This window comes from Rattus norvegicus, chromosome 1, assembly GCF_036323735.1.
Source record: "Rattus norvegicus strain BN/NHsdMcwi chromosome 1, GRCr8, whole genome shotgun sequence".
NCBI classification, from domain to species: domain Eukaryota; kingdom Metazoa; phylum Chordata; class Mammalia; order Rodentia; family Muridae; genus Rattus; species Rattus norvegicus.
Window position 1 is genome coordinate 230,556,169 of NC_086019.1, and position 12,999 is coordinate 230,569,167.

Genomic DNA, 12,999 nt, shown 5'->3' on the forward strand with positions numbered 1-12,999 from the left:
CAGCTACACTGTACTCATATAAATAAAAATTAATAAAAAAAATTTAAAAGTGACAAAAAAGGCTTATCACATTATTTTACTAATTATCACATTTTTCCTCATATGACTTAGCAGTCTCTGTCATTTTGTCAGTCAAGAACTGTGCACAATGTTCAATTAGCATTTATTATTACATATATTTCAGAGGCCAGAAGGTGGCATTGGATCCCCTAGAGTTAGGGTCAGGACAATTGTGACCTGCCATGTCCTCTGTAAGAGCAGAACGCTCTTATAACTATGGAGCCATCTCTCCAGTCCACTCACGCTTTTAAAAACTAAAAATGATATTATAGGGAATGAAAGATGGCTCGGCATTTAAGAGCACAGTCTGTTCTTGCAAAGGACCCAAGTTTAATTCCCCACCTCGGATGGCTCAAAACTACCATAACTTCAGCTACAGAGAGATCTGATGGTCAGATCCTCTATGAAAATCTGTGCACAAGCATGTGTGTGCACAACACACACACACACACACACACACACACACACACACACACACACACACAGCCAAAAATAAAATAAAAGTTTAAAATAGTTATAGTGATAGGAGACAGAAGCCAAGTCAATAAGTGAACCATAAGAAAGCAAATTCAAATTTACCTCAAAAATCAGCTAGAATCCAGAATATGCTATCAATAGAAGCCTGGTCTACTGTGTACTGTATATATTGTGTGCGACTCTATGTTCTGCACAAATTCATATTCAGAACCCTAGGCTCCAACCATGACTATTGGGGAGATATGGTGTTTAGCAGGTAATTAAGGCTAAGTGAGGTCATAAGGGTGGGATCCATCCCAACTGTACTGTGGTCTTACAAGAAGAGAGCAACTCTACCCTACTCCTACATCAGAGGACACAGCAAAGCACCACGAGAGTCCTTGCAGTAAACAACGCTGGCCAGAAACCTCATTTTAGACATTTTCAGCCTCTGGGGAAAATGGGCTTCTATTGTATAAGCTACTTTGCCCTGTAGCCCCAGGTGTCTAATACCATAAAAGACCTAATTTATGGGAAAGAAAGTCAAGACAGTCCTAAGATTTCTTTCAATCTAATCCTAGATGGTCTTCCAACAATATCCTAAGAGCTCACTGTCTTATCCCTTCTGTCTTACAGGCTCAAAAGGTTTTACCCTGAATAAATGAAAACTAGTTACCCTGGAAAAATAAAAGTCTGTGCACACATTCGTGTGCATGCACACGGACACACACACACACACACACACACACACACACACACACACACACACACAGCATCACTGTAGGACCAACGCTGTCCAAAGTTTAACTCTCGGTCTTATCTGAAATCTAAGTGTAACCTACATTTTTACTCATTTAAAACTTGTCTTTAACATGGGGAGATGCACACTGGTCACTGGGCTAGGAGGTGCTGAGAGGTGGAATGGACAGAGGGCAGAAAACAGGACCAGCTAGAAGAAGGAAGGAGCAAGTTCTGGTGTTCTATAAAGCAGTGGGGGTAAATTTAGTTACAATAATTGTATACTTCAAAATACCTAAAATACAAAACTGTGAATGCTTCTAACTCAGAGAAATGATAAAACTGTGAAAAGCTGATTATCCAACTTGAACATTATTACACACTGTGTATTTCATTTTTGTTTTTGTTGGTTTGTTTTGTTTTGGCTTTTTATACTTGCTATGTAGCCTAGCCTGGCCTTCAACACTTGATCCTTAGGCCTCAATCTCCTGAGTGATGAGATCATAGTCATGCTTTGCCACACCTGGCTATGCAGAATATACTTGTACTGAAACATAGCATATGGCATAAATATCAACAACTATTATGTTTTCACTAATTTTTTTAAGTGAGAAGATATTGGTTGGAAATGTAGCTCAGTAGAACAGTGCTAGGCCCTGCATATAATTCCCAACACTACCCAAAATGAAATAAAATTGGCTCACTTAAAAAAATGATCTACATTCATTGCTAAACAATCACAAGTTGGATAGTCCATTTTTGTAACAATAAAAGAAATGCATGTTCCATACAGCAAAGAAAGCAGCCAAAATTGCATCCTAGAATTGTGTGCCTCTTCTTAGTGGTATGCATGCAAAATTTGGGAAAATATCAGTATATCATAAGAATATGGATATAAAAATTTCCTTAGGTTAGAAGACTATGTTTATTATGAAAATTATTAGCTACTACATTTGTTATTTTTCGTTAGCTTGAACGTCTGATTGTATCATTGCTTTTTAAAGTGGGACAATAGGATTGCCAGCCAATGCATAGAGTTTTTGTTTTGCCTTTGAGTTAGCATAGATCCCACTCTCATCATGCCATTTGTTGATGCCAAATCTTTTGGAGCCATTGAGGTCTGTGAACTGAGAACGGCACTTCCTGTGGACTATGGAGTAGTCGTCTTGGAGCGGACAAGCCTACAATGAGAAAATAGTAGTAATGATGAGTGACTGAAGTATATGTTTGAAGGAGCATGCACTGAAAGTTGGCTTTTAAGACTAAAGGTGAATTTTCAACAACTGATTAATTTGGTTTTACCAAATGCTTCAATGAAGGACAATTAAACACTGGTTAGCCATTTTATAAGCACTTCCAATCCTGAAAGAAGAATCAAGTTCACTGCAGTTTGATTTACAAGACTTTGAAAATGTATAGTAGCATGCATGTAAAAAAAAAATCTAAACTGTATTCAAGCATTGAGGCCAATTTATACATTTCAATAATCTAAATAAAACCAATGTAGGGGTTGGGGATTTAGCTCAGCGGTAGAGCGCTTGCCTAGTGAGCGCAAGGCCCTGGGTTCAGTCCCCAGCTCCGAAAAAAAAAGAAAAAGAAAAAAAAATCCCATGAAAACCAATGTAATTAGAGTTAACTACTTCTTCAACACTTTTTGTTGGTGAGTCGGGATTGTTCTGAAGAACAGTCTCGTGTTAAATTTTTAATAATTAGCACTAAATCGTGTTTTCCACAGTAGTAGATGTCAAGCTCCAAGGCTCGATCTTATGAGAAATTTGACTCAAAATAACCCAATATAGTTTAAGGCTTATCCTCGGGCCACTTCAAGCTTCATAGTAATAAATGTGACACCATTGTTGACCATTTCCCAAGGAAGCACCGGCTGTCTCTGACTATACCAGGAGTGACGGTGGAGCTACAACGTAAGGCCTGATAAAAACTCATCGCCTCATTTCTGCTTTAAATCAGTTCTCATTTTTAAGCACCAGAACAAGACTGTAACAAAACTGCCCAAGCTATATAAGAAGACCAAAGTCACTCTCATCTAAGATTTTTTTTAATTAACATTTAAACCACATGTTCAACCATAGTATCCACTTATCTGTGATGTGACCGTCATGGGTTGAGCACAGTGTTGGCCATTCATGCTACTCAAGGGGCAGGTCATGGACTTTTGTATACTTAGTAAACTTTGTAAACCCTCAGGGCAGGAAAATGGCCAGGCCCTGACTGAGGAGTTCCAGCAGCCCCTCCATCCCCCAACCCCGTCCCCACTGCCTCCCTATGGATGGATTTTCCTGATGGATGGATAAACAGATAGTACTCTGTACCAAGAGAACTGAAGTACTGATGAATGCTGTGGCCCGAGTGAAGACACTGCTCGAAGTAAAAGAAGCTGAGTACTTAAAGAGATGACTTCTGTATTACATGAAATTTATCTCAGTAAAGGTACTTAAAATTGACTTGTGCCTCGACCTGAGCAATTCTGAAGTTAAAGAAACCAGACAAAAGATTGCTGCCTGTTAACTCACATTACAGCACACCTGCAAGCTGAACAAATGAGCCAGTGGGTAACAGTAGCCAATTTCTGTGACATAAATATCCCTGCTGATACCAATTTCAAGTGACCAGAGTCATCACAGAACCAAGGAGGGTGTGAGCTTAATCTTCCACACAAAATGTTGAGCGTTCATCCCAGCCCACCCTGGGTTCTCTCTCACAGTGTGTAGCAGGATGACCTCAGCCCAGAAGTGCTGGTAGACTCTAATAGGCTTAAGAAAAAGTGATGTATTTTCACCTCATTCTCAAGTCAGCGGGTCTTCAAAGATTAGAACAAGACATTAGAGCCCTTGCCAACTTAACCGAGAAAAAGCTTCTAGACCAGATTGCTCCTGGAAGGCCCCCTGCAGTCAGTATATTGTGAAATCAAGGTTTTCTTTTCTCTTTACTTATTTTTCAGTGCTGGGGATAAAACCCAGGGTCTCTCTAGCCCCTGAAGCTAACATTTGTAAAAGGCAGATTGGAGAGTCAGTAAGAAACAGGATACATTGTCGTATTGATCCGTTCCTGAGGTCTAACATCTCCAGAATGTGAGCCAATCGATTGTTTTTACCGCCCGATTCAGTTGAAGCTGGATCGTGTGCATCTTGCTAAAAGCATCTTGACATAATTTCTCACGCAACATGAGAATACTGAGACCCTTGGAACGCGGAACGGAGCCAAAGCCATGGCAGCAAAGCAGACACTAGACAGTGAGAGTCTGCTAAAGTGGATGACTGGGAGTCAGAAAGGTCGAAACAAAGCAGGCATTCAGAAGCAACAACAACAACAACGAAATCATCAGGAACTGGGAAGATGAACTTTCTCATTAGGAAATAAAGAAATGAATCTTTCAAAGAAAACCAAAGCCCTGAGATGGACCACGAAAGAAGCGGGTGCCCCACAGAGACTGCAGCTCAGGCCCAAAGGCAAAGCTGGGGTAGTGGGAATCCCAAACAAGCAAGCAATCTGGAGTACCACGCAGACCAGTAAATAGGCGGAGTTAATTTTTAAATTAATGTGTTTTCCCAATCAGTGTGTGTAACTACTCATTTGCTCAAATGGAGTTTAAAATGTGTTCCAGAATAATACTAGTCAAAGACCAAAGTAATGCTGGCTTGCAGCGTGGAAAAAACATGTTTTTCCCCAGCAAGGTATTAGCCTCCTTGCAAATGCACAGGCTCGGGGAGTTAGAACACCAGGAAATCACAGGGTTCCCTTAGATGTATACAGAAAATGTCCTTTACTCCAGTGGCTTACAGAAGACTCAGGGAGGGAAGAAATAGGGTCTGTCTGGGGACCCTTGGGAAGAAAAGCTGAAAGACAAGGAAATCAAGACAGTAGAAAAGGCCAGTTTTTTTCTCATCTCTGCTCTTTAACCATGAAGGGCCCTTTCTTCTGGACAGAAAGAAGTATAGTAGATAATTTATGAGAAACATATATGTCCTGGTCTCAATCCAGTTGAGAACTTTAAAATTTGTGACCTCTCACACTGCCATTTACTTGCTTGGGATAGTCAGGCAGAAGAAACCTCTAAGAGTCATCTCTCCTGAACTACCGTGGGTATTGTGGCATGGCTAAGATCTGGAAGTAACGGCAGTTCTGAAAGGGGGTTTGTTGATAAAGAAAGCACTGGAGTGGAGACAAAATGGAGACTTCTGTGGCATCTCCAGGACCAATGAGAGTGGAAAGGGGTGACGGGGAGAGCCATCTCCAGCTAGGTCCAGAAAGGAAAGGCTGTGGATTACAGCATTGATCTATGTTAGCCACTAGTGACTAGGAAAGAGCACCAGAAGGCCTTGCCATAGATGGGGACAAACGGAGAACACCATATGCAAACTCCATTCTTTGGGTCAGGAATTCAGACAAGATATATTAAAGACAGAGCCTCCTAACGCCACGTCTAGGGCATCAGCTGGGATGGCCTGAAAACAGGGTTCCTTGAAACCCAGGTCCTGGGAGCATCTTCTCATTTCAGGTGACAGTCAATGGTACATTTCCACTGGGATCTGCTCTGGGCTACTGGATAGAATGACTGGGCAGGTCCTTCCTGTGTGTGTTCCTCAGTAGGGACCAAATTCCGAGAATGAACGTGACACAGAGTGAATCCTGAGGAATGTGCACTGGTTTTAACCAAAGTCACACAGCACCATTTCCAGCAGAAACAGCTCTTCCAGATCCCAAGTTGGAAACAGACTCAGCTTCTCAGCAAAGGGCCTCCACCCATGTGGGGTGGAGCACTGACGATAGTCATTTTTAACAAACTTCTTTCTCTCCTCTTTTGGGGGAAAAGAATAAGTTGGATCAAGAACCTCAAATCCCCCTTGAGTCTGATAATTTTCTAGAAAAACTCACAGTTGTGCTTTTAGAGTTTTACACATAGCTCTGTTGTTTATCTCACAAGGATATAAAGCAAAATCATCACCAAGAACAGGTGCATGGGCTGAAGTCCAGAGGATGCCGGGTGCAGACCCCTGGACTACTACCCCAGTAAGCCAACAAGGATGAAGTCTCTACACGGGGGAGGCTCATTAGAAATGCATGCCCAGAGTTCTTATCGGCACTGGTCACATCCACCTTCAGTCTACCTGCACCAACATTTCATACTTAAAGAAGACAAGCAGGTGTTTGGCACAAGCCATATGGGCTGCATGATTACCTTTGGAACAAAGAGCCACTCTGATAAGGGGATTGTGATTCTGAAAACCAAGTTTCCGGATGCAATTCAGACCAACCTTAGAACAAGGTCTTTGAAAAGATAGTAGTCTCAGCTTTGATTCATTAGTTCTTGGCTGCACACAGGGCACGGGAGATGATCTTTGAGAAAGTGAGAGTATTTTCGAAAGAGATGGAGCTGGGCACAGTGGATCATTCCTAAAATAGCCCCCACTTAGTAGACTAAGGCTCAAGGACTGTCTTGAAGCCAGCCTAGGCTACAGTGTGAGATCCTGTCTTTACAAAAATTTCAAGTTAGAAAATGGGGAGAAGGCAGAGAGAGAGAGAGAGAGAGAGAGAGAGAGAGAGAGAGAGAGAGAGAGAGAGATACTTTGTATAGTAACTAATTTATAGCATCAAAGGCTGTATCTGGAGAGCGGAGCTGTACCCAGTGATGATAGAGTTGGTAAGAAAAAGCCTAGCTACCAGTTAGACTCACTTCCCCCTCAAACACAGACAGTTATCAGATGCTCAACCCTCCAACAGAATTCCTAAAATCTTATCTAGTGCTCCCTTAGTGGTTGTAGGAAGAATTCAGAATTCTATATAGAAACAGGCATTTGAATTGTTGGCAGACACAGTATTCAGTGCACCAAGACTGTGGCTTCTGTCTGTTTCTCTGAGACTGAAATGGGATTTCAGAGACTTTTCTGAGTCCTTCAGGTACACAAGGTTAACTGAGAAGTGCGTGCTTTGTGTGTAGTAATAAGTGTTCTTTCATTGGGATTCCTGCTGGAATTAGAGAAGGGACATTTCACAGAAAGAGCTTAGAGCATTTTTCATGGCTAACTGGGCACAAAGAATCCAAGATGATTCACAGCATCAAATCTGCACGATGGGGAGAGTTGTAACACCACTGAAAGGAAAAAGACACAGAGATGGGGGAGGACGTCTTTTACAGGGAAATTATGAGTCACATTTTATACATTTCTAATTTGAGATGGCCTCGGTACAAAATGTTTATTTGGAAGACGGTGCAATGGGACAGATGGCCTGGAGAGAAGTCAGTGCCCTACACGCAGCAGTGATCATCAGTAGGGGAAAAAATAGCTATAGAGAATATCGCAGGTACCATGGCTGGTATCTGCTGTAGAGTGTGGATTACATAATTGTACTCCATGAATTTCCCTGAGGTTGAAAACTGTACCAGGGCTATGTGTCCTTGCTCTGGCATGCATGTTGATTTATTTAGCATAAAGAAGCATAGTTCAGTCACCCACTGCTGGCTCTAATAGAGGTTATTTAAATATCCCTTGTGTATTTTTAAAATGTTCTTGTAAGATTTAAAACTATATAATAACCAGAAATTGCACTCCCAGAATGATAGATGCAGAGATACGAGGGCAGATGAATTCTCCCAGGGTGTGTAAAATTGGAGGAGCAGTGTTCTGGGAGCCAGTGGTGTCCATGACTGGGTCTAAAGAAGTGAAGGTAGAAAGGATCAGTGGTAAGGAGAATACTACAGATCTAGAGGCTAGGAAGGTTAAAGTATTCAGTGGAAGGCACTGAAGCTAACTTTGAAAGATGTGACGGAACAAGATGTAACGAAATTCAGTAGGTCGAATCAACTTCTAGTCACCTGAGCATAAGCGGCTCAGAAAAGGGTTAAGGCAGTTCAATAAAACATGCTGGTAAAAGGTAGAGAAGAAAGGAATGCTGGGGGCTAAACAGCTTTGCAGCTGCCAGAAGCCACTGAGGCTACAGCAAGAGCATTAAGAAGGCCAGCCTGGGGAAAACTGTCTAGGGAGGTTCCTTCTTCCCGTCCTTTGGCTCTGCTCCCGTGTTTCTCTCTTATGGATCATGGCAAGACTGGCTAGGATGTTACCATAGGCTTCTGGGTGAGTGGATTTCTCAACTGACCTTCACGTAGTTCAGACAAGTGACATGTTTTATCATATAGACTGATACACCATTCTCAGAATCTTTACAGAACAGGCTTGTCCACGCCCACACTGCCCTCACACCGTGCTTACTGGGTGCTACATTCTTATTCTTTAAGATAAAGGAGCATAGTTCAGTCACCCATATTCTGTTAATAAACGACTCCCGACTTGACCAGAGGTTGTGCAGGTACCTTGCCTCCTGTATCATTTTCTCCCTGATAAAATGACAGTGTTCTTCCTTAGTCAACTCATGTACCAAATCCTCAGCCAACTATTCCAAACCTTCCAACGAGCCATTCTGAGGTTATATTTGTACTGATTTCATTCCATGTCCTTGGTTCCTTTCTAATTTGATAGTCTTATTTTTCAAGGTTATTTTCAGTTGGAGACTAGCCTTCTGGAACATTGTTAACTGGATAATTTTGTATCTTAATTTGAAAGCAGTCTCATTCCCTCCATCCAGCTCACCCATAAACGTGTATAATCGGTTGTTTCCCGGCCAAATCAGTCACTGTGAACTAACCTTGCGTGTACTGTAAAGACAGCCATTACCCGCCTGGCATCAGTACAGCAAAGGCCATCCTTCCCAAGTATGCCCATAAGTACACTCATTTCGGGTACCTCATTTACTCTTCAAAGTCGTTTGAAGCAGCTAGCATCTGATGTGACTGACGTAAATGTCGCAAGGACAAAACCAAAGTGTGTGTGTGTGTGTGTGTGTGTGTGTGTGTGTGTGTGTGTAATACATGTATATATATAATACATATATATTATATATATCATATATATAATAGGTTGCCTGAGGGGTCTTCTTTTATAATTTTGAATATATGTCATATATAAAATTCTATGACTCCTGTGCACATAAATAAAGACCCTGCTTCCCTTAGCAAAGTCTTCTAAGTACATACGCAGAGCAACATGGGAGGAACATCATTTCCTACGCTGGGTGACACTGGTGAACAGACCTTACCCATTGCTTCACTAAACTTCAAGTGAGTTTGTTCCTACTAACTGGTATTTCCTCTCAATGGTTATATTGTAAAATAAAAATAATAGTAATCAGCCAATGTAGTAATAATAAATATGTAACTGGTGGGGTGTCCTTTGTTATATATTTAAAAGTATTTGCTATTTCTTCTTACTTAATACATTTTTAAAGAAAAAAACATTTGTGAAATTCCAAACATTGAACCACAAGGAAATTGTCACAAGTGGTATAAAGACACTTAGACTGTGGCACAAATATAAATTGCTACACAATTAACAAATGTAGCCAATATAATAAGATATTTTTGTGTGAACAATCACTTCAAAAGATAAACTGACTTTTTTTTTTTCCGGAGCTGGGGACCGAACCCAGGGCCTTGCGCTTCCTAGGCAAGCGCTCTGCCACTGAGCCAAATCCCCAACCCCGATAAACTGACTTTTTAAAGTAACATTGCACCGCTTAAGTTCCAGGCAGTAACACTCCCAGCAGCCTATGAAATACTAGCTATTGACACTTACCTCTTTCTAAGGTACATGTTTTAATTGGTCTTATCATTCCAGTCATAGGAAGCACATGTATCACTTTTCTTATTCTTTGGTCAGTATTATCTGAGGACATTATTCTTTGACAATGCTTTATTTGTATTTATAACCATATGACATAATATATTTATTGCATGCGAATTTGAAGTCTGGGGCTCTCAACTTTTAAAATATTTTCCCTTAAGGAAGGTATATGTGTTCTCTGTAGAAATTAAACAATTGAAAAGAAGAAAGTTAAACGTCTCATAATCCCAAATTTTTGCCACAAAACTGTTTTGTGGCCTTGCCTCGAGGTAAAGGTCACATGGTGACTAACCACTGTTAGGAAGAACATGATAATCAGAACAGCTGTGACAATTTTTTCATTCTATGGAAAGGCTATGACTCTAAATATCACATGAGAGTCTGACTTTCCTGTAATATAGTCCTAGAATATTAGTGACTTACAAAATGAACAGAAAATTAAAATATTTATTATCCAGTTTTCAAATTGAAAGAATAAAATGTCTGCCAAGGTCTTCAATCAAAAAATTACTTAGTCATAAAACAAATACATTTATAATGGAACAGAGTCAATGAGAAGGAGTCAAATCATATCAAATAGTTGGACTAACAGAGAACTTGGAGATAGGATAATTCACCGCCTCCAAATTCAACCCCTAGTCCCACCCCCAAATCTGAAGCAACCTATCTGCTGTGTCCTCCCCTTGCTCTCTGACCCCATCTCCAGCAAATCACTTACATTTCTTCTAACCTTTCTCCCTAGTTATTCTCTTTCCCAAGCCCCAAGTCCAGCAGGCATTCTCTGGGACCCTACCAGCCAAGCATTCTATAGAAACAAGAAGACTAGATAAATACACAGGCAAGCTTCAGATCTTTACTCTTCTCCCTGTCCTTCATATCCAATTCCCAGTCTCATCTCCAGCTCGATAGCAGATTACCTGTTGAGGCTTCTCCTTACTCTCTGCCCCAATTCCCAAGGAACTACGCCGATCCTTGTAGAACACCCTGCTCTCTTCCCTCCTGTGGACTCTGTCACTACTTTCTCCTACCTCTGCCCATCCCTATTTCTAAATGTTGTCTTCCAATATGTAGTAACACATTTTACCCAGAATTCCCAGTGACTAAACCTAGCAGGATCCCTACCAGGCAACACATAACCACTAAACCCTCCTGAGAACCAGAGAAGGCAACTAAAACTAAGGGAAAAAACACTTGCCCAAAAAAGAAAAACCGGTTACCAGCACTTAGAATTAAAATCACCACAAACCTAGACTCTAGTGTGAAAATATAATATAGGACAATATGTCTGTACTGGAGCCCAGCAATCCTTAAATCAGTAGGCTGTATGAACTGCAACATCCTCTTCTTACACAAGTGTAAGGCAAAACTTAAAATAGCCTTCGTGAATATGATAGTGGTCCTTAAAAAGGAACTTAATAGCCAGAGAGTGGAAGGCAATGAGGAAAACAGTTAAAGACTTGAAAGTGGAAATAGAGTCAACATAGGAAACCCAAACTGAGGAAAATCTGGAAAGGAAAATTTAGGAACTGGAACAGGAACCTCAGAGGCAACCATCACCAACAGAACACAAGAGATGGAAGAGAGACTTCCAGGCATTGAAAACATACTAGAAAAAATGAATTCCTCATTCCAAGAAAACATAAAACAAAAAGAAAAATATTCCTAGCATAAACCATATACTAAATTCAGGACACTACAAAAAGGCCAAATCCAAAAATAATAGGATTAGAGGAAGGGAAAGAAACCCAGGTCAAAGACACAGAAAATATTTTCAACAAAATCATAGAAGAAAATTTCCCTAACCTAAAGATAGCAATGGCTATCAAGGTACAAGAAGCATGCAGAACACCAATTAGCCTGGACCAGAAAAGAAAATCTCCACAAAATCTAATGATCAAAATTCTAAACATACAGACCAAAGAAAGAATTCTAAAAGCTACAAGGGAAAAAGACCAAATAATAAATATATAAAGACAGACCTATTAGAATAACACCCAACTTCTCAATGGAGACTCTAAAAGGCAGAAGGGTCTGGATAGATGTTCTACAGACTCTAAGAGACCATAGATGTCAGCCCAGACTACTTTATTCAGCAAAACTTAGAATCACAAGAGAAAATATGGAGAAAAGAATACCTTCCATGATAAAACCAAATTTAAGCAGTATCTGTGAATGTTAGCCCTAAAGAAGGTGCTAAAAGGAAACAGCCAACCTAAAGAGATTAACTACTCAAGTTTCAGTAGAACTAGGCACCTTACCTTATATTAAGGCTGGGAGCAACAACCCAGTAGGAGGCAAAAGTAGGAGTCAGAGATAGCCCCTGCTCCCATTGATAGGGGTACCATGGGAAGACCAAGTTACACAACTGTATTAAAAATCAATAGCAACACCCCACCCCCAGCAATGTGCAAAGAGACACCCTGGTGGTGGTGGTGCTCTTATATAAGATGGGGCAGAACAGATGGTAGTCCTTTGTTCATCCTAGCTTGATGCCTGGCTTGGTGGCCAAAGCTGTTCTATGCCTAGGACTTATAAAAACCAAATCTAATCAAGTGCACACAGCACAGTGCAGTGGGAGGAAGATAGACCAGCAGACTGCCATGCCACTCACAGACCTGCCTGCCAGCACACAGCACAGGTGAGCCATAGACACCCACTTGCCACCACACCACCCAGCCTGGGATGTCACCCAGAGGCCCACCAGTGATATGGCCAGCCTGCCACAATATCTGAGTGTGTGAACAATGGAGGACGGGGGTCTCTGAGAAAGGAGAGAGAAAGCTACCGCTTTCTTACAGCAGCTTAAGCATTATGAAGAGAGATGAAACTGGAGACTTGGGGGTGGAAAGAAGTAGCCCATTGTGAGTTGCCAGTCCCACTGCCTGGGGCTATGGTGAGGTCCCAGCCAGAGTTACCACTAAGGGCCATATCTGAGTCCAAGGCTATGCAGTGGCAAGGAATGATGTTGATGCCCATGGCTCTGTTACCATTAGAAAACATGAGGACTTCCTGGTTAGGGCGCCAATGGAAACCATGTGGAGGTTCAAGGGCT

At 41.2% G+C, this 12,999-nt stretch overlaps 2 protein-coding genes and 1 non-coding gene across 5 annotated transcripts in view; 2 read left to right on the forward strand and 1 right to left on the reverse strand.

The window, feature by feature from the left end:
- Positions 1 to 12,999, forward strand: part of LOC120100003 (40S ribosomal protein S12-like) — a 673,396-nt gene that overhangs the window by 552,671 nt on the left and 107,726 nt on the right. The gene's annotated exons all lie outside the window — the stretch shown is intronic.
- Cfap95 (cilia and flagella associated protein 95) overlaps positions 2,161 to 12,999 on the reverse strand; it is a 111,151-nt gene continuing 100,312 nt past the window's right edge. For 2 of the 3 annotated variants that reach the window (XM_039087954.2, XM_063271670.1), the window contains one exon: positions 2,161 to 2,435. In XM_039087954.2, the coding sequence (XP_038943882.1) occupies positions 2,253 to 2,435 (183 nt within the window). In that variant the 3' untranslated portion in view covers positions 2,161 to 2,252. The remainder of the gene's footprint in view (positions 2,436 to 12,999) is intronic. The other variant, NM_001109164.1, reaches the window with a different exon arrangement.
- On the forward strand, positions 12,340 to 12,482 carry LOC120100401 (small nucleolar RNA SNORA48). The gene has a single exon (XR_005500161.1). It is a non-coding gene; the product is annotated as a small nucleolar RNA SNORA48 (small nucleolar RNA).